The sequence below is a fragment of the Lissotriton helveticus genome, chromosome 12 (assembly GCF_964261635.1).
Source record: "Lissotriton helveticus chromosome 12, aLisHel1.1, whole genome shotgun sequence".
Classification (NCBI taxonomy): Eukaryota; Metazoa; Chordata; class Amphibia; order Caudata; family Salamandridae; genus Lissotriton; species Lissotriton helveticus.
In genome coordinates, this window is record NC_136073.1 from 690,455,006 (window position 1) to 690,476,722 (window position 21,717).

The 21,717-nt window shown below is 43.8% G+C and overlaps 1 protein-coding gene across 1 annotated transcript in view; it reads right to left on the reverse strand.

Annotated features, from left to right (window-relative positions):
• VAC14 (VAC14 component of PIKFYVE complex) overlaps window positions 1-21,717 on the reverse strand; it is a 1,984,055-nt gene that overhangs the window by 524,599 nt on the left and 1,437,739 nt on the right. Inside the window, exon 15 of the mRNA XM_078670682.1 lies at window positions 117-249. Coding sequence (XP_078526808.1) covers window positions 117-249 — 133 coding nt within the window. The remainder of the gene's footprint in view (window positions 1-116; window positions 250-21,717) is intronic.

The window sequence follows — 21,717 nt, forward strand, 5'->3', positions numbered from 1 at the left end:
GCCAAGAGGTGACCCAGGTCTTTACCAGCATGCAGTGGCGGCTCGGAATGCAGCAGATGAGAGACAGGTTGGCACATAAAAAGTCAACCACGATGCAAGGAAAATGAGAGCCTTACCTGATCACGAAGGCTCCTCTAGTTTCCAAAAGCTTGCGCTCGCTGCTGAACCGCTTAAGGAGGTTAATCATGAATTTGTAGAAGTAGGAATTCATCGTTGGGGTGGATGGCGAGCACTCCAAGCCTTTGGCACCTGAAGGACAAGATGAAGGTGTTAAAGGCCACAAAGGCAATGGAGACAGTTAAAACACTGAGCTATGTCTAGCATGTCTTAGCAGCACGACCAATGGAACAAAGAGGGATTTGAGTGATGTTCTTCTGCTCCAAGCAATTTCTACTAGGAGAGAAAAAGAGGCCCAAGGAACGAATTCCTGAGTCCTAGAATGATATCTCCATCACTTGCCTTTACAAATAAATCAACATCCTCCGCTGTACTGACAACGCTCACAGGGATCCAGCTACAAGTCACACAGCCCCATGTCACCAAGAGCATAACTCCGGAACCCACTGACTCCTGCTGTAATTATTGCTCTTTAGATTCTTGATTTTTCCAATATTTAAGACTCTTTTGTGACAATCCATAGGACGGGAATATTGAGGTTCAAATAGCATACTATACATTACCCAAAATACAGACGAACAAATTATCAGCAAGATTTGTTTATATAGGTGAGTATAGACCTTCTATGCTTAACTCTGTACGGAATTAATGCTCGTATAAAGTTGGATGATTAACTTCTTTATTTTCTTTATTCAGAAACACCTACACAAACTCAGCTGAAGCGCGGAGCTAACGAGATACAGCTGCTCCTTCAGTCACCAGTGTCAACTGTCCACATTCTAGAACTGACAGCTGGTGACAGGGAACGCAATAAATACGGTGTCCATAGGTGGACATAAGTATACAGATCGCAAGACACTCCAAACAAATATAAGCAAGTTGACGTGATATATATATATATAAAAACCTATACAATGAAAAAAACAAAGGATAAAGATAAGTTATAGTTAGAACGTTATTCTTTCTACTGAAACTTTAGGAAATCCTAAAGTTAGAGTTCTAACTTACATTTCTAATTTATGCAGCACTTTATTCTCCTACAAGTCTCGCACCTCCGTACACAGTCTTATCACCTCACTCGTCACACTACATTACCTATAACTCGCCATTTTACCATTCAGTGTGTTCTCTGAAATGATGTCATTTCAGATGCCATAAGTATTGTTTGTGTTGAATGCTATAATTTCACATTTATTAAGTCATGCAATATACAAGGGTATATGAAGGGGCGAGTTATATTTAAGAATGTAGACTAGCTTATAGTGGAGTAGTGTGCAGTGCATTGGCATATGCTAAAGTGGTCTAGACTGGATCAGCGTGCACTGGAGTGGTCTAACGTGGTATAGTATACAGTGGATTGTTAAGAGTGTAGTAGTGAACAGTGGAGTGGCATACATTGGAATACCGTAGAGTGGAGTGGCGCAGAGTGGACTGTCATACAGTGAAATAACGTAGAGTGGAGTGGCGTAGAGTATAGTGGCATACAGTGAAGTGGTACACAGTGTAGTGGGGTAGAGTGGTACAGCATAGAGTGGAGTGTCATAGAGTGGAGCTGCATACAGTGTTATCGCGTAGAGTTGGTTAGTGTACAGTGTATGAGAGAGCAGTGGAGTGGGGTAGAGTGGAATAGCATACAGTGGACTGGCATGGGTGTAGTTGCATACAGTCGAATAGTGTAGAGTGGAGTGGTGTACACTGGAGTGGCACACAATGGAACAGCATAGTAGAGGGCCATAGAGTGGAGTGATATGTAGTATAATATCTTACAGTAGGGTGGCATACAGTAGAGTGGTATACAGTGGGGTGGAGTGGAGTAGTGAACGGATGCAGATTACATTTTTCAGGATTGTACAATATAGTGTGCAGATTAACACAAGACAGCAATTTGTGCTGCCTTATTTTTCTCCAGATTTACCAAGAAATGCAGGACCAAGCATGGTGGCCTTGTGTTGCTTTATAAATGTGACTTAAATATTGCGTTGCCCATGCAAGACAATGGTGATGCAAGGTTAAAGCAAAACAATCATACATCTAGCCCTCAGTGCTTATATGTTTTTTATCTTTGTAAAGACAAGCAAATTAAGTACAAAGGGTACAACGTATCATCTGTGCATGTGATCCAAGAGTTTATAGGTATCATAGGTCACTGCTGCAGTGTGACATATTTAGAGGTGACGCTAGGTATGCATATATGGTCCATAAAATCAATTCCTCCAACAGTAGAACACCACCACCTAACCATAAGTCAAACCACGCCTTTGACTCTACATTACCCCAGGACTTACCCTCAGGCCCTGATTAAAGCAATAATTTGTCCAGCCCATCAACTTGGGTGGGGCATCCTCGGCGGCATCGGGCTCAGGGGTATCACTGTCTCCACGCCCATCTCCCTGGATGCCGGTATCCTGTTCCGCTAGGTATGCCCTCAGGTGGCTCTAAATATCCCTGGATCGTGAGGTGATCAGGATCATCAATGTCTAAGTGTCAGTTTAAATATTACAGAAGGCCAAATCTGGAAGCCAATCCATATCTTGAGGAGCATTATGGCTCCCCCAGTGCATCGCCACCTTACATTTTGCCATCAGCAATGCCATTGGTGTGAAGCATCTTACCCTTTGGGGATGCACTTAACTTGACCCAGCAATGTCACGAGAGAGTAGGCTGAAGAGTTTGAGCCAAATGGGTCAGCACCGCCGCCCAATAGACTCAGACCAGGTGGCAGTCCCATGTTCAATATAAGAAATCTGGGAGATCTGGCCGCACCGGGCACAATTATGAGGGTATAATGGATCTATATGGTGTTGGAAGGCTGGTGTACTGTATGTTCGGTGTAAATACTTAAAATGTAAGAGTTTGTGTTGGTAGTTCAGGGAGATTTGTCCAGTCAGCAAGCAGCAGTAACCCCACTGCATGTCCGACTCGGACATCCCCAAGTTCACTTGGTGATGGGATACATTGGCATAGAGCCGGTACACACACCGTGTGGTATCGGAAGTGGTGGTGGCAATCCGTGTTAGCGGTGCAAAGGCAATGGGGTCCTCCGGGAATCCCGGGATCTTCTTCTTGAGAAGTGCTTCAGAGTCTGGCAAATCTGACAATATCTTAGGACGTAAGATTTCCGCATTCCTGAAATTGTTGTAGGGAAAGGAACTGTCCGTCTATGTACAAATGACCAAAGTCTGAGATGGCCATGCCCACGGAGTCTTCTGTACCGCCTGTTCTCGGGTGAGGGGGAGCAAGAGATTGCTAAGGAGAGGGATAGCAGGTGAGTGTAGGAAAGAGCTGACCACCCTGTGGCACAGTGTATGCCATGCTCAGCATGTGGTGGTGACAGTCTGCACCTCCTTCTGTAGCCTCAGCAACTCCAGGAGGAGTATGGATGCCAAAAGGGGTGTTGCCTGCCTGTTTGCATTACGTTCGAAAGGAGAGCCCCCTGTGGAGATGTCGTTCTTGAAGCTGCCGGACTAGTGAGTCAATGGCCAGGATAAACAATATATTTAGAGCACTAATGCTGTTCTTGGCCAATGGTTGCTTGCAGAGGTTAGCCGCACATGGCGATTTATGAGCAGGACTTTGCCACAGTCAAACCCTACAACCCATCTTAGTTTAGTTTAGTTTTTGCATTTCTAACGCGCAACAGCTACCCACAGAAGGTTTCTTCTACAGTGTATGGTCAAAGCCCATGCAAAGTGGAGGTTGGCTACCCGCGGAGTTTAGGGCACAAGGACTGGCCACATTTCGTTGTGCAGGTTACGGTTGGTATGACTGGTGTGAAATCCAGACTGGTCACATTTCTGTGATCTTTCGATTTTAACTTGTAAACATAACTGCACTTTAACTGTGATTTCTTTGAGGGAATTTCTCATGATTGTTCTAAACATACGTTGACGTTTTCTAACCAATACTAAACATTATTTCCCTTTATCTTTTCTTTTTTTCCCAGTGAATACGTATCTCCTGGAACCTGCGTGAACCTTAAACGTTTGCCACCATTTCTCAGAGAAACAGCGGCACTTTGGTAATTTCAAAGCAATAGGAATTTGGATACTGACTTCTTAAAATGTATGTGATTTATTTCATGCCACAAAAAACGAACCACCACCAACACAGGTGGCCAACGGATTTTGGCACAACGCTTTCCACTGGAACAACACCATAGAAGCACACATTTCCAGTTAGAATAGTCCTTTTTCAATATCCCTATTATGTCTAGACCGCTGCATGTCCACCACTGAAGGAAGTGTACGGATTCTATATTTGCTTCTTGCTCAGTATCCATTTCATTAAGGTGTTTTTATTTCAATGTTTCCTAAACTTCCCCCATTACTCTATTCGGCCTAGATGGACTGTTAAACAAGTTCCCCCCTTTTATCTATATTAAAAGCCAGGAAACCCTTACATTAATAAAGTGTCAAGTGCAAAAATGTGCAATAAAAGGCAATTATTTTATAAATATGTGGTAGAGTAACTTGAGGGTTAAACTGAACATCGTGCCCTCACTATTGTCCTATCATTTCATTGGCAACTCTTCAAAAAAGTGTCATGTGTGGTGGTAGCATCATACTGTACCGATGTTGTTTTTGCCATAGTACCATCATTCAATGATTGCATCACAGCCATTATTGGTTTATCATCAAAACTCGCCCACATGTGGACCATCCTAATAATTGCAAGCGATGGGCAAAGTGTATATAAAGTGCTGGCGCAGTAAATATTAAAATCGCAAAAACATATGCTGTGCTGTAACATATTATGAGTGATCAAGACAGGTTAAAATGTCACCACACATAACCCATCAATTGCTATTGATGAACTACATCTGACAAGCTTAGGATATTGATTTAAGTTCTATGCATATGTACACAATATATCCATCACTCGAGAGCTGCTATTTCACATTCAAATGCACCCAGCATTAATATTCATGGATAAGTTGCCACCCCCATCAAACAATATTCGATCAGATGCCCCATAAAACTTGTTTATTATTACCACAATACTCAAAGTGCAATGTACTATACTGCGAAATGTGTTAGAAATTCAGCCCAATGTAATAGTATGAAGAGGTAATTAGTGTTACAGACAACGACTTCCGGTTTGCTTAGCTGATCGTTAGTAGGAGCAGGATCGCATCTAAGACATATATGTGCCTGTGGTTCAGTCTTAGTTCACTGTCAGTTTTTCATTCATATATTCTGTTTGTGCATGTATGACCATGCTATTACCAGACACAGAAGCACAAGTTACTTACCTTCGGTAACGATATATCTGTAAGAAACAGTAGTTAGTGTTAGATTCCTTACCTTAGAATATCCCCAGGCGTCAGACTGGAACCGGAAAGTTTTCGTCAGCAGTACCCCTGCGTGTCGGTAGATGTTGTCTGCGACTCCGCGTCCGTCGTCGTGATCGCCGGGATGACGTAGTCGGCGTACTTAGACGCCGCCCTCGCGCACTGACGTCAGTTCTGCACATAGCTTTCTGCACCAGGAACGCAGAGCCATGATAGAAACCGACACTGGTGCCATGAAACTAGGGCCCTGAAAGGGATGTCCTTAACCCTAGACATCGGTTCGCAGAACGGGGAGGATGGGTGGGGCGGTAAAGAATCTAACACTAACTACTGTTTCTTACAGATATATATTTACCGAAGGTAAGTAACTTGTGCATCTGAAAGACACAGGTTAGTGTTAGATTCCTTACCTTAGAATATATACCCCAGCAATACCAACCCTGGTGGTGGGTCTGCGAACCAAGATCACACCAGAAAGTCCTAAAGAACGGAACGGCCGAAAAAGCCATCTCTTGGCTGTCCAGGCAGTAATGTCTAGCAAACGTGTGCAGCGAGGCCCATGTAGCTGCTGAGTGGAATGGGCGCGCAGCCCAACCGGAGGCTCCTTTTTTGCCAAAGAGTAGCAAGCCTTGATGCACAAGACGGCCCACTGATAGATGGTCCGCTTGTGCACCGCCCGTCCCTTCTTAGTGCCCACGTAACCAACAAAGTGCTGGTCGTCCACCTGGAAATAGCGCGTGCGGTCCAGATAGAATGAGAGTGCACGTTTTGGGTCCAGACGGTGGAGCCTCTCTTCCTCTTTCGAGGGATGCGGAGGCGGAAGAAGGTGGGCAAGATGATGGACTGCCCGATGTGAAAGGCTGTAACCACCTTGGGCAGGAAAGAAGGACGATTCCTCAGAAATACCTTGTCCGGATGGACAGAGAGGAAAGGAGGCTTGGAAGATAGAGGACAGTTGTGAAGTGGCTCGAAGGGAGCGCACATCAGATAAGTCAGTACAAGGTTCAAGTCCCACTGAGGCATCACGAAAGGAACAGGAGGGAACATGTGTTTGATGCCTTACAAGAATCTATTTATAACAGGGGACTTGAAAAGAGAAGGTTGATCAGGAAGCCTTAAGAAGGCTGAAATGGCCGAGAGATAGCCTTTGATAGTGCCCAGAGCAGAGCCCTGCTGGGCAAGAGAAAGAAGGAAGAGGAGAACCTCTGTAAGAGGGGCAGAAAGTGGATCCACAGCCTTTGCTGTGCACCATGCCACAAATTTGTTCCACCTGCAGGCCTATACCGATTTTGTGGAGGGACGCCTGGCTGCCAGAATCACATCACAGACTTCAGGAGGTAAGTCAAATGGCCTCAACTGTCGCCGCTCAATCTCCACGCATGTAGGTGGAGACTGGACAGGTTCGGGTGGAGGACCGTCCCCTGCTGCTGCAACAGAAGGTCCTCCTGAAGAGGCAGACGAATCGGGGGATCGACTGACATGCTGAGTAGCTCGGGATACCAGTATCTTCGTGCCCAGTCCGGAGCCACAAGGATGACTTGGGCCAGGTCGTGCCTGATCTTCTTCAGCACTTTGGGCAGAAGTGGTATAGGCGGAAAGGCGTACAACAGACCGAACTCCACTCGCGACGAAAAGCGTCTCCGAGGGAGTGCCGCCTTGGAAATTCCAACGCGTAGAACTGATGACATTGCGTGTTCTCTTTGGTGGCGAATAGATCTAACCAAGGCTCTCCCCACTGCTGAAAGAGACCTTGCGCCATGTCCAAATTTAGACGCCATTCGTGATCTATTATGCACCGGCGGCTGAGTTCGTCCGCCCTGGCGTTCAGAGAACCTGCCAAATTTTGAACCACCAGGGTGATGCCCTGACGTTCCAGCCATGTCCAGAGGCGCAGAGCCTCCTGACAAAGGGTCCACGACCCCACCCCGCCCTGTTTGTTGCAATACCACATGGCGGTGGTGTTGTCCGTGAACACCTGCACTACACTCCCACGGACAGAGGGAAGGAACGCCTTTAGTGCAAGTTGGATCGCCCGCAGCTCCAGAAGGTTGTTATGGAGCCGGGACTCCGCCGGAGACCAGAGGCCTCTGATCTCCGCCTCTCCAATGTGGCCCCCCATCCCAGGAGGGACGCATCCGTCACTACTACGTGCTCCGGTTGGGGGAGGGAGAGGGATCTGCTGCTGACCCAATCGCGGTTCGTGAGCCACCACTGCAACTGACTCGCAGTGCCCTCCGAGATCAGGATGTGGTCGGACAGGTTGCCCTGATGCTGTGCCCACTGAAACTTCAAGTCCCACTGCAGAGCCCGCATCCGCCACCTGGCATGATACAACAGAAGGATGCAGGAGGCCATAAGCCCTAGGAGCCAGACCGAAACTCTGGATAAAGGCTGAAAGATCGGAATCAGAGCCTGAATATCCCGAACCCGCTGTTCGGGGTGATAAACCCAAAACTGCACCAAGTCCAGAACCGCTCCGATGAAAAGGAGCTACTGAGAGGAGCACAGGTGTGACTTCGGCACGTTGATGGAGAACCCCAGTGAGTGCAGGAGGTCGGCCATAGTCTGGAGGTGGGAGATGAACGTCTGGGGCGAGTCCGCCTTCAACAACCAGTCGTCGAGATAGGGGAAGACTGAAACCCCTGAGCTGCGCAGATGAGCTGCGACCACCGCCATCCCTTTCGTGCACACCCGAGGGGCACTGGTGAGGCCGAAGGGGAGCACGGTAAACTGAAAGTGCTCGTAGCCTACCGTGAACCGCAGGTAGCACCGGTGGGCCGGCAGGACGGGGATGTGGAAATACGCGTTCTGCAAGTCCAACGCTCCCATCCAGTCTCAAGGGTGTAGGGCAGCTAGGACCTGAGTCAAAGTGAGCATCTTGAACTTCTCCTTCCGGAGTAAGCCGTTGAAGCTCTGGAGGTCCAAGATAGGGCGTAGGCCTCCTTTGCCCTTCTTGGGAACCAGAAAGTAGCGGGAGTAGCAACCATGTCCTACTTCTGGCCCAGGAACGTGCTTGATGGCCCCCTTGGCCAAGAGGGCCATAACATCCTCCTGCAGAAGTTGCAAGTGATCCCCCGACATGCGGTGGTACTGCGGTGGCATGGCTGGAGGGGTCGCCTCAAAGGGGAGGGAGTAGCCCCTTCGGACGATTTGCAGCACCCACCTGTCCGACATGATGGTACGTCAGTGGAGGAGGTGATGGCAAACCCTGCCCCCCACTGGTGTTGAATGGGCCTGAAATGCCGGACTAGGAAGGCTTAGAGGCAGATGATGCGGGAGCGGATGTGGACTGACCCTGCCGTTGTCCCCCGGCACCGCCACAGCGGTAACCACGTACGCAACCGCGTTGAGACTGGTTCTGCGGCCTGTGGCTGGCTGGACGTGTGGGGGCGTCCCTTCCTTGGCCACGAAAGGGGCGAAAAGCAGAAGTTTGCTGGCGCTGGCCTAGGCCCAAGGACTTGGCCGTAGCCCTGGAGTCCTTAAAACGCTCTAGCGCACTGTCCACTTTGTCGCCAAAAAGGCGACGGCCATCGAAGGGCATGTCCATGAGCGTTGCCTGGACACCCCCCGAGAAGTTGGCAGACCTCAGCTAGGCGTGGCAACGAATCGCCACCGTCGTGGAAATCGCTCTGCCCAGCGAGTCCGTGGTGTCAAGTCCACATCGAATTGAGTACCGTACTGCATCCCGCCCCTCCGCCAGGGCTTGGGGGAGCCATGTCCGGGCCTCCTCCGGACACTCTGGCAGCACGTTCGCAACCGTATCCCACAGAGAGTGGGTGTAACGGCCCAAAAGGCAGGAGATGTTGACAGACCGCAGCCCCAAACTCAGAGAGGAGAACAGTTTCTTTCCAAACTGATCATACCTTTTGGATTCCCGATCGAGACGAGCGGTCGGGAATGCGGTCTGGGACGTTGAGGCCTGGATCACCAGGGTCTTGGGGGTGGGGTGAACGGACAGAAAGCAGGGGTCGCCCAGAGCCGGGCGGTGGCGTTGGGCCACGTTCCAATCCACAGGGAGGCCTGTAGAGGGCTTGGACCAGGTGCCCATCAGAACGTCAGCGAGGGCCTCGTTAAACGGCAGTAGAGGCTCCGAGGAGCTTGTCTGCCGTTTGAGCACCTCAGTGAGGAGGTTAGTCCTCATGGCCGCGACAGGGAGCTCAAGAGCCAAGGCCTTGGCCGCCCTGTTCAACACCACGCTATAAGTAGCCCCCTCCTCTGAAGCCACGGAGGGAGGAGAGACGAATCTAGTGTCGGCCGAAGTGTCCAGACCACTGGCCTCCCCCAGCTCTTCTGCCAGTCCTGGCTTAACTGGCACTGCTGTCAGAGGGTCCTCAGACCCCTCCTAGTCCTCCTCATCATCATCCATCTCCTGGTAAACAGGCAAAAATGATGGAGCCGGGTCGTAGGTGAATTGCTCACCTATCGGCATCGGAGACGGCGCCGCTCCGGCGTCTGACCCGGACTGGGGCTGAAACCGGGGCTGGTGTTGTCCGAAGACGGCACCAGGAGCGACACCCTCGGGTTGGCGCCAGTGGAGGAGTCGTGAGGTCGACTGGCGACAACCCTGATCCAGGCCTGGATCCTGTGGGGCCCTGCGGCGTCGGGACCGGAGTCGACAACCGCGCAAGGGCCGCGGCCCGCTAGGGCTCGCAGTCGGACCCGCGGGGCCCGAAGGTGCCTCGACCGGTTTCGACGGAGGGAAGTGCGACCTCATGGCCACGAGGAAAGCACTTATCTCCTCCGGCGTTGCGTGCAGCCCTGGGACCGGCGGGTATGGAGCTGGCCGCAGCGCTTGCGGCTCCGGCGGAGCCGCGTGGGCGGTGTCACGTCGCATGAGCGTCGGGGGGAGTAGGAAGAGCGATGACGCCTCTTCGACTTCTTTTTCGAATGCCTCGACTTACCGGAGGACTTGGAGCCCGACGAGCGGTGGTGACTCGACGAGCGGCGATGACCGGCTCCGCGACCGGTCCCTCGACTTCCTCCTCGACCGGGACCTCGAGCCGACTGCTGGATCTCGAGCAACTTATGGGACCGCTCCCGCCTAGCCTTCGAGGTCAAGGCCCGGCAGTCGGGCACGACTTATCATCATGGTCGGCCCCGAGGCAGTAAACCGACATCAGGCAGTGACAGGTCACCGACATCAGGCAGTGACAGGCCTCGCAAGGTTTAAAATCAGGCATCCCTAACGGCACCGCGAGTCGAGGTCAACTCGAAAAGTGATCAAAAGAGATCAAAAAAGTTAGTCAAAAAATGACTAGAGTACTGCTCTTCCCGGATCTGCGCTTGCTGGGGCGGAAAAAAGAAGAACTGATGTCAGCGCGCGAGGGCGGCGTCTAAGTACTCCGATGACGCCATCCCGGCGATCACGACGCCGACGGACGCGGAGCCGCAGACGACGCCTACCCACGCGCAGGGGTACTGCTGACTAAAACTTTCCGGATCCAGTCTGACGCCTGGGGATATTCTAAGGTAAGGAATCTAACACTAACCTGTTTCTTTCAGATAATTCCCTTTTAACCATGACACTGCACCAAGCATGATGTTTCCCTGACTTGGGGAGTTATAGTCCTATTATCATTGTCCTTTCCATCACAAGTGCACATGGAACTCTGCATCCAAGTTCGGCCCGCAGACTTTCCAATTCACATCTCCATAGTTCCAACTCCCGGTTCCCACCCCTAGGGTGAGGTTTCATAAGTTTAATTCCATAGCACTTGAACCCAATGAGTTCTCCGTTATGTACTTCACAGTAATGTTTTGCCCCAGGGTAGCTTCTATCATGATTTTTAATTGGCCCGAGGTATTGCACAATCTGATTTTCTAATTTCTTAGTAGTGCTGCCCACATATTTCCTGTTGCACTCACTTCCCAGGAAATATATAAAAAATTCAGAGTTGCGGGTGATCCTTTCAAGAATGATTTGTGTTTTTCCCTCAAAGGTTTTTAATTTTTTCATGTTATTGCCATAGGTACATGCCTTGCGCTTTCCATATTTCCAGAATCCATTTGTGTATTTTGATTGCCAATCCATACCATTACACATTGATTGTAAAAAACTGTTGGTAAGTATATCACCTAATGCTCTAATTTGATGATTAGGTGCTTGGCTCTACCCGTCCCTTTAGGTGTTCATCATGCCAGAGCACAAAACACTTCTTCCCCAATATACCTTTTCAAATTAGATTGTTGACTATTGATTTCTATAAAGAATCTGATCCACTAGTTTGTTGCTTTTTGCATTTTGTTACTTGCATTCTCATATAACAATTGATCCTGTAGTATTGATTTCACTCACTGATCTGCTTCTTCTAGGATTTCTATGGTAATCCCACTCCAAAATCTATGTATCACATCTTAGTGGCGGCCGGTGATGTTTGAAAGTGGCGGCGCATAATACCAGCCAGGAGTTCACCCCATTTGATTTAAAAAATTGCTGTGTTTTTAAGAACACTACCAAATTAAAAAATGTGCAGGTACCTCAAAGGAGGTATGGGGACTGTGCCCTCAAGCCCCCGACAAGGAGCTGCTGCTGTTGGAGTACACTCTAACGATTTCTTCTCAAAGTCAATATCAGATAAGTAGATCCTTCGGGCCCTCAATAATTGACTATATGAAATGCTCAATTTTAATGCCCTGGGGTGGCTCCTGATGGAGCAGATTTCATCTGCAGTCATGCATTGTTTTATTTTTTGTGCTTCAGACAGGCTGCATTTAAATTGCCACGCACATTTTGGTGCAGGTTAAAAACATGGCACATGAAAAACATGAAAGTGAGACCTGAAAATGCTTTTGCTGCATTAACATGTTTTTTTTGCAATGTAGAGAAAAAGTGGCCTTTTTACCTTTGAAGATTAATAGAATGTGTTTTTCTCTTCCCAGCTCATCCCTTGCCAATCTAAATATATTATTCCTGTCTTAATAGACTTTGACTTGTTGCATATTTTGATAAACATTTTCAGTTAATAACACCTCTTTTTATAATGTGTGTGAATTAATAATGCACCAAACACGACACAAGGGACTAAATGCTTGTTTGCATGAAAAGCTATCTAAAACATTAAAGCATGTTGTTGTGTGTGCTGTATTAACAGTGTGCGCTATATTAACTGTGTGTGCTTTTAAATGTTACACTAAAAGCATGAAAATGCTATTTTCACATTTATTTTGCATGTTGTCATAAATAATAGAAAAGCTGCTTTTCACTAATAGCTTGGCTAGGTAAACATTTATAAGGGGTATTAGTATGAGGGAGGGAAACATAATGGACTGATTTACATGAAATTAATATTATCTTTGTGTTTGTTTTATTTTTGGGGCCTACACAAAACATGGCTGCCTGTGAATCCATCAAGGCTATGGCTTGCAATTTAATGAGAAGGGAGCATGCGCAGACTGTGGCAGCTTTCCTCATGACAAGAACAGCGTGAACTGCACATTCTTGTCATTCTGCCAATATACCAGTTAGTTAAAAGTGTCCATCTACTGCGCTGAGAAGGAAGGAAAGATGAATTAGATTGAAACATTTTTCCTAGTAAATGTTGCAAATGTTTATAAATGTAGTTATTCATGTATGCTTCTTTTGTTAAGACTAGTGAAGTCAGGTTTTTAGAATGAGTCAGGGAAGTGTGACCTCATGCATCATGACTGACCAATCACGTAAAGGTTTTACTGAAAAATGTTACATCTTTGTGTACTCTGCCAATAATTATGGTATAAATACTGTCCTCTCTGGATGGGGGCTGGCACTTCTTCTTTTTCTCAGCTCAGCTGGCTTCTATGGGTAAGGTACGAGAAACGTCCCGGGAGATTGCTGAAGGGCGGGCTTGCGTCCGAGGAGTGTCAGGGGGAGGTTTCTTGCTTCCACGTCATATCTTGGCACTTCATGCCACATTCCTTTGAGGCCTGTGAAGGGCGGGCTGCTTTCCTCTTTAGACACAGACAGACAGAGAGTGCAGTGGATCAGGATAGGATTAGATGCTAAACTTTAAGTTTATGTTTTAACTAATTAATTAGGTCTGAAAAGATTTATTTGATTTATGCATTTATTTCTCTTAATAGCATATTTTTGCAAACTATTTAAGTACTGATTAGCTTTGCAAGACTATTTTTCTTAGAAACTCTTTAAGACTTTTGCGCCACATTTTTCATAACTACATGTAATGCTTATATGCAGACTGTAATGTGTTCTGTATTATTGATATTTTTCCTGTTTTCCAAATTCTGTAACCTGATTGATATTTTACTAATGAATAAAGGGTCAGAGAAAAATTAACTTTTGATTAGAAAATAAAACCCTTTAAAATACTCAACAACTCTCTTTATTGGCTTGAATAATGATTGCAGTTTTTACTGTTCATGATTTTTAAAGTCTCCTGAAGGTAATACATGGTGTGAAGGGCCCAACACCTTTTGAGCGGTAAATTAGAGGTAGCATGGAGGTTTTACATTGAGAAACTACCAGAAGAAATTACCGCTCTCAATCAGTTTTTGGTAAGCAGAGGATGGTCATTTTTGATTAGTTTGGTGATTAGTAATTATTGATTTCACCATCAACTATTCAACTAATGGATCATTGACCTTAAGAGGGAAGTAAAATAATTGCCCAAGTTAGATAAATGTCCAAGTCCTGATTCCTGACTCCAATGCTCAGAACCTGAAGACTGGCAAAGCAGTACTGGCAGGTGATGCAAGAAGTGGTGTGAGTATCAATAGGGTTGTGAAATGTTGTTATTATGCTAGCATGTTTTTTGAAGTGTTGAAAATAGTAAGGATTTTTTACTGTTGGTGATATTTTGCTCATTTTGAATTGATGGTGTTATTGATTATATTGGTAATTTCATAGGACATACTTTTTTGGTTATTGATTACATGTTTTAACTCTTCATGTTAAGTTAGTGTCTTGTTCTATGTTGTCTGGAACACGCAGGTATGCACACCTGTGGAATCCCGGGAAGGAATAGCGGGTGGTAAATGGAAGCCACACTGCACTGAGGTTACTCGTCTGTTGGAATAACACTGAGAAGCTAAGGAGGGCTGGCAGTGTTAAATTAGGGACTATTTTCTGTGTGTGTGATTGATAGCAAAGAGTTCGCTGGTGAAACTTTGGTCTGATATCACCTAGAAAGGGTCACACCAAAGGAGTAGCAGGTTCTTCTGAGCTTGATTGATAGCAAAAGGGTTCGCTGGTGAAACTTTGGCCTAAGATATATCCTGAAGGATAAGTCCAAAGGAGTAGCAGGTTCTTCTGAGCTTGATTGAAAGGTAAGCGGAAGGGATTTACCTGTAGTGTTTGAAGAGTAAACGGAAGGTCTTACTTTGTGAAGGGTAAGCGGAATGTGTTACTCGCAGTGAATATAAATCTATCCTTTATTGAGCACAACAGACAGAGTAGCGAATGTATTTATGTTGTTACTAACAGAGTTTTGATTAAGAGAAATATCGCAGTAAGATTTGTGGAGGGTCAGTGGTAGGAGTAAAACTGACTAAAATTGAGACTGACAGCTTTGGAGAAAAGAAATTGCATTGAACTATTGAAAAAAATGAAAATGTTTGAAGGTTTAAAGAGGCTGTTAGGAGGTAAAGTGAAAAATTCGTTTTTTATTGGTGATGCTCCTGAAGGAACACCTGTGCATTTTATGTCTACCAGTTTGGGACAAAACACATGTATGTGGGTTCAACAATGGTGCAAGATTACTGAAAAAGAGGGTGATTTGAGGTTTCCAAATAATGGTACTTTTGAATTGCAAATAATTGACAAATTAAGGGAAGTGTTATGTGAAATAAAGACACCATCTAAAGCTGCACAATTTGAGGCCTTAAGCCTGTGGGAAAAGACAGCAAGAGAGAAAGCAAGTGAGGATAAAAAGGTAAAGCACCAGATACAGGAGAAGGGAATTAATGCTGACAAAGAGCTTCAAATAAATAATGATTCAGGTGATGAAATAATGGATGAATTGTTAACTGAGTGTCCACCACTTTATGTGGTTCCCATGAAAAAGACTGAAAATAATGAACCAGTAAATACTACAGGGGCTACTGCTTCTGTTGAACAGAGAGAAATACAGACTGAGAGAACTGTGCAGACATTTTATATTGACCCATTACCTGTTGATTCAGTACTGACAGTGATACCTCCAGGTGTTACTGCTTCAAATATGACTGATTTAGTTCAAGAATTGCAAACTGCAGATGCACAGATAATGCCTAGAAAAATTATGACTGTCCCAATTAATATGGTCCCTACTGAAAAGGTTCAAAGAGCTGCAGAATCAGTGATTTTGCCAGGGTTTATTTCACAAACTCAGAATTCACAGATTATTGAACAGAAAGTACACCAAGCACTGAAAGGTGAGAGAAAAATGGTATTTACAACATCTGCAGCCCAGGATAAAATAAATGTATTTGAAAATGGGATTTTTCAAACCTGCTCTGAGGAAGCAGCAGTAATTAAAAAGATAGAGAACATGGGAGAACATATTAACACAGGCCCTGAAAAAGAGAGACAGCTTAGTGTTTTAAATTCAACATTTGATCATGAAAATGTGAACCAGTGTCAGGAAAAATAATTAATTTCCCTGAGTATGGAAACAGCTGCATGTGCATTAACTACACATAATGGACTGACAGATTTGGCTCATAAATATGAAACTGATGTTTCAGGAAGTTTTCCATTTCAGAAAAGTGTCAGGGTACACATGGATGATGAAGCAAATGAGAAAATGTGTTCTTCAGGAATGCATTTGCACATTGCAGAAATAAAATATGGTTTTAAATGCAATGAGCTTGAAAAATTAGGAGACAAGTGGGCAAGAAAACATGAGAAGAAAAAGAAACCACCAGAAATAGCAAGGAAAATGGATAAGGAAAAGAAGCCACCAGATTTAGTTGAGAAAAATAATAAGCAGAATGAGGGAGAAGCTTTTGCTTACTCATTGAGAGAAAAGGTGGGAGAAATGTATGTTCCTATGCTACAGAATAAAAGTGAACTTGCAGCATTTCTGAACACAATCCCACAATTGAGAGACAGAATTGTGCTGTGGTACCCACAAGTTGATGGATTTGATGAAATGTTAAAAGAGTTGTGCATTAATTTGGAAATGTTCTTTTATATTGCCATGCTGACTAAATTGTGGTTTGAATCTAAAGTTGTTGTTCAAGGGCCAGGTGAGGAGACAGTGAAAAGGGTTTGCTTGAATGCACCATCATTTTCTGTTGTTATGGAGGAAAATATAGCAGTGATTATTTTCCTGAAGGGCAGAGTGCCAGCAAAGGATGTTGATTGGGTACAGATTAAAAGAACACAAGATGGAAGTAAAGGTGTTTTGGTTAGTGCAAATTCAGGTATGGATGTTGTACTGCTGGAAAATGTGTCCTTTTGCCATCTTTATAACAGATTTGAGCATTGGATGAAGGAAAATAAATTTAAACATGATGCACAAAAACATGGAGAATTGCAGATGCAAACTATGCCAGTTAAGCAAATGCAAATGTCAGTTCAGAAACAGGTACCTATGGCAGGACTTTTCCAAGCACAGATGGTCCCACAAAATATGGAAAATGCCAACATGAATTTAAATAAGTTGTCCAGAGCCAATGTGAATTATTTCCAGAGACAAAATCAGAACCCAGTTCAACAGGTTACTGTGTTTGCAAATGAGAGTTTTAACACTCACAATTCAGAATTTACCAATTCCATTGTGAAGGCAGTGGAAAGTCCAGATTTAGTAGTAGGAGTTTTAAACAGAGAAATTACAAACCCAGAATTAGAAAAATGTGCACCAAAATTAGGCCCATTTGAGGAACATTGCAAAACTGTTGTCTGTGACTCAGGCCTAGCAGAAAAACAATTATTTTGCAAATTAAGCAGCACAGATTACTGTACACCAGATAATGTTATTTTTCAGATTCCTGATGAGGATGTACATTTTAAAATGGCCCAACAAGAGACAGCTGTAGCATTATTTTCAGAAAAGACAGTTGAAAAATTACCTTCTGCTTTGGAAAAAATAATAAACACAGAAATAAGAGAGTTCACAGAGAAGGATGCCAGATTAATAAAATGTGCAGAACATGTCTTATTAAAATTTGAACCAGATGACATGTATTCAGGAACAGAATTAGTTGCAGGAATTTTACCAATAAAAGGATTTTTGATGGAATTGATTAGAAGTTTATGTAACTTTCTGATCACAGGTTCACAGAAACCAAATAAAAAGAACAGAATAGTGCAGGAGATTAAAAGCATATTTTTTCCATGTTGTCCTGTGGTACCGAATCCAGCCAATATATTTTTTCACATTCCATGTGGTGAAGAATGGCTTATTTTTATTGATTTTTGCCAAGCTCATGTCACAGCGCCATTGCATGAGAATAGTCAGGAGTACTGTCAAAAAGAAGATGAATGTCTGGGACACAAAATTGGAAAGGGAGGTAGAAAGGTGTCACCAGAGAGGGTGGAAATAATTTCCAAGATGAATTCACCTCAAATTCAGAAAGAAGTCAGGACATTTTTGGGAATGGTTAGCTGCTGTAGCGAGTGGTTACTAAACCTTTCCCTAGTGGCTAAGCCTTTACTGAGGCTGACACACTCAGGTGTGACTGATCCGCTTCCGTTGGACAACAACTGCACAAAAGCATTCCTAGAGTTGAAAGAGAAAAAATGGCGCGCCCCAACACTAGGAATGAAAGTTTATTTGAAAGAAAATACACTAATTTGCAGTGAGAGGGAGGGCTGCGCTCTCTCATTGCTTATTCAAAAAGATGAATGTTTTCAAAGGTCTGTGATGTATTGCCCAATGGCCTTTGACCCTAACTTCACAGAAATGTCAGCAAATGAATTGGATTATGATGAAAATGAATATGAGTGTCTAAATATCATGAAAATATGCATAAAGCCAAATTCAGACTTGAAGGATGAACACCTGAGTCAGCCCAACAGTGTCCTTTTTGTAGATGGCCCAAGTTTGAAAGGTGACACATTAAAAGCAGCACATGCTGTGCTCCTTATACATGATGTTGTCAAAGCTTCATGACTTTTAGTAATTACCCCAGCCCAAAATTCGAAATTGATTGCCCTTACCATAGCATGCAGTATATCTGCTCAATTGGGAGTCACTGTAGTCATGGGAGAGAGAAATGCTAATTCAGTTGCACAAAATTGTGTTCTGTTAGCATGTACATTCTATGGAATCTTCACAGTTAAATTTAAAGAGGCTCAAGAAAATGTTTTTGAAGCAGCACAACAGGGTTGTATCAGAACTGTTTTTGAGAGAAATGACAACTGCATAGTGGCAAATGTGTTATTGCAAAGACTGATGCCCAGGTATAGATTGCCAGTTTCTCTGAAATCAGATCATAATGTGGGCTTAAAGATAATAAGTGCAGAACAACAGATTGGACAAGGAATGGATTGTAGCTATCTGCCTGAAGTGTGCAACACAATGGCAGCACTGAATTACCTTTTGTAAAAGACTGTGTTTCTGCAACACTAAAGTGGCTTGAAAATGCATATGCAAATGCACTTGTGGAAAACACTGAGGAGAACACTAGCCATTGCTGTGTAGGTCTGGTTGATGTACAGTGTGCAGTTTCTCACCAGATTGCAGCTGCTACACAAGATCTGCATAATGGATGGTGCAACGGTTTTGATCTGAGAGATGCTGTGGTGAAACATCTGAATCTGATCAAAGTGAAAATAAGAGTGAAAGGCCTTGGTTGAAAAAGTGCAAAGGATTGATGGTGCTCTGCCAGAGTTTCTCACACCTAAGTAGTCTAATTTGCATGGAAAAAGTACAGAATGCCACACTTTATGAGCTATTGTGATGGCAAGCTGATGACACAGAGCAAAGAAATGCTGAAACTGTCATGTTGAATTCCTTTTTTATTATTTTAGTTACTTATTTTAAAGAAGACTAACTGTTCCAAAAGGCTACTTACAGAACTCTGCACTAAAACAATTGAGCGTGGCTATATATGATCTGATTACAGACCAGACTTGTGTTTGCCTTAGAAATAGAAGTAACATTCTTATAGGCTCAGCTTTTGCAATAAAAAAAAAAAAAAAAAAATATATATATATACTGTCACTTGTGAAATTAAATATGTGTGATGAATTATAAATCATTTTATTATGATTTGAATTATCAGAAGGGTGGATTTGATGGAGCAGATTTCATCTGCAGTCATGCATTGTTTTATTTTTTGTGCTTCAGACAGGCTGCATTTAAATTGCCACGCACATTTTGGTGCAGGTTAAAAACATGGCACATGAAAAACATGAAAGTGAGACCTGAAAATGCTTTTGCTGCATTAACATGTTTTTTTTGCAATGTAGAGAAAAAGTGGCCTTTTTACCTTTGAAGATTAATAGAATGTGTTTTTCTCTTCCCAGCTCATCCCTTGCCAATCTAAATTTATTATTCCTGTCTTAATAGACTTTGACTTGTTGCATATTTTGATAAACATTTTCAGTTAATAACACCTCTTTTTATAATGTGTGTGAATTAATAATGCACCAAACACGACACAAGGGACTAAATGCTTGTTTGCATGAAAAGCTATCTAAAACATTAAAGCATGTTGTTGTGTGTGCTGTATTAACAGTGTGCGCTATATTAACTGTGTGTGCTTTTAAATGTTACACTAAAAGCATGAAAATGCTATTTTCACATTTATTTTGCATGTTGTCATAAATAATAGAAAAGCTGCTTTTCACTAATAGCTTGGCTAGGTAAACATTTATAAGGGGTATTAGTATGAGGGAGGGAAACATAATGGACTGATTTACATGAAATTAATATTATCTTTGTGTTTGTTTTATTTTTGGGGCCTACACAAAACATGGCTGCCTGTGAATCCATCAAGGCTATGGCTTGCAATTTAATGAGAAGGGAGCATGCGCAGACTGTGGCAGCTTTCCTCATGACAAGAACAGCGTGAACTGCACATTCTTGTCATTCTGCCAATGTACCAGTTAGTTAAAAGTGTCCATCTACTGCGCTGAGAAGGAAGGAAAGATGAATTAGATTGAAACATTTTTCCTAGTAAATGTTGCAAATGTTTATAAATGTAGTTATTCATGTATGCTTCTTTTGTTAAGACTAGTGAAGTCAGGTTTTTAGAATGAGTCAGGGAAGTGTGACCTCATGCATCATGACTGACCAATCACGTAAAGGTTTTACTGAAAAATGTTACATCTTTGTGTACTCTGCCAATAATTATGGTATAAATACTGTCCTCTCTGGATGGGGGCTGGCACTTCTTCTTTTTCTCAGCTCAGCTGGCTTCTATGGGTAAGGTACGAGAAACGTCCCGGGAGATTGCTGAAGGGCGGGCTTGTGTCAGGGGGAGGTTTCTTGCTTCCACGTCATATCTTGGCACTTCATGCCACATTCCTTTGAGGCCTGTGAAGGGCGGGCTGCTTTCTTCTTTAGACACAGACAGACAGAGAGTGCAGTGGATCAGGATAGGATTAGATGCTAAACTTTAAGTTTATGTTTTAACTAATTAATTAGGTCTGAAAAGATTTATTTGATTTATGCATTTATTTCTCTTAATAGCATATTTTTGCAAACTATTTAAGTACTGATTAGCTTTGCAAGACTATTTTTCTTAGAAACTCTTTAAGACTTTTGCGCCACATTTTTCATAACTACATGTAATGCTTATATGCAGACTGTAATGTGTTCTGTATTATTGATATTTTTCCTGTTTTCCAAATTCTGTAACCTGATTGATATTTTACTAATGAATAAAGGGTCAGAGAAAAATTAACTTTTGATTAGAAAATAAAACCCTTTAAAATACTCAACAACTCTCTTTATTGGCTTGAATAATGATTGCAGTTTTTACTGTTCATGATTTTTAAAGTCTCCTGAAGGTAATACATGGTGTGAAGGGCCCAACACCTTTTGAGCGGTAAATTAGAGGTAGCATGGAGGTTTTACATTGAGAAACCACCAGAAGAAATTACCGCTCTCCATCACTCCTGTTAGCATGTATTACGGAATTGCTAGATGTAATCTTTTGAGAGATCTACGTTATCAGTTTCCCGTCCTTGACATATAGTGCTACAGACAAGAACTTTATTTTGGGATGGCTCCAATTACTTGTGAGCTTTATGTTGGGCATGTTATCATAAGGTTTTTCAAGATATTTGCTCTTTGTCAAACCCTCGCCCTCTCAAACGAGTAAAGGTCATCAATAAAGTGGATCTATAACACCACTTTGTCCATATATTCATTATATTTGTCTGCCCTGGAGTCCTCCTTCTCCCACCAACCCTTAAGGAGGTTTGCATATGTGGGGGCAAA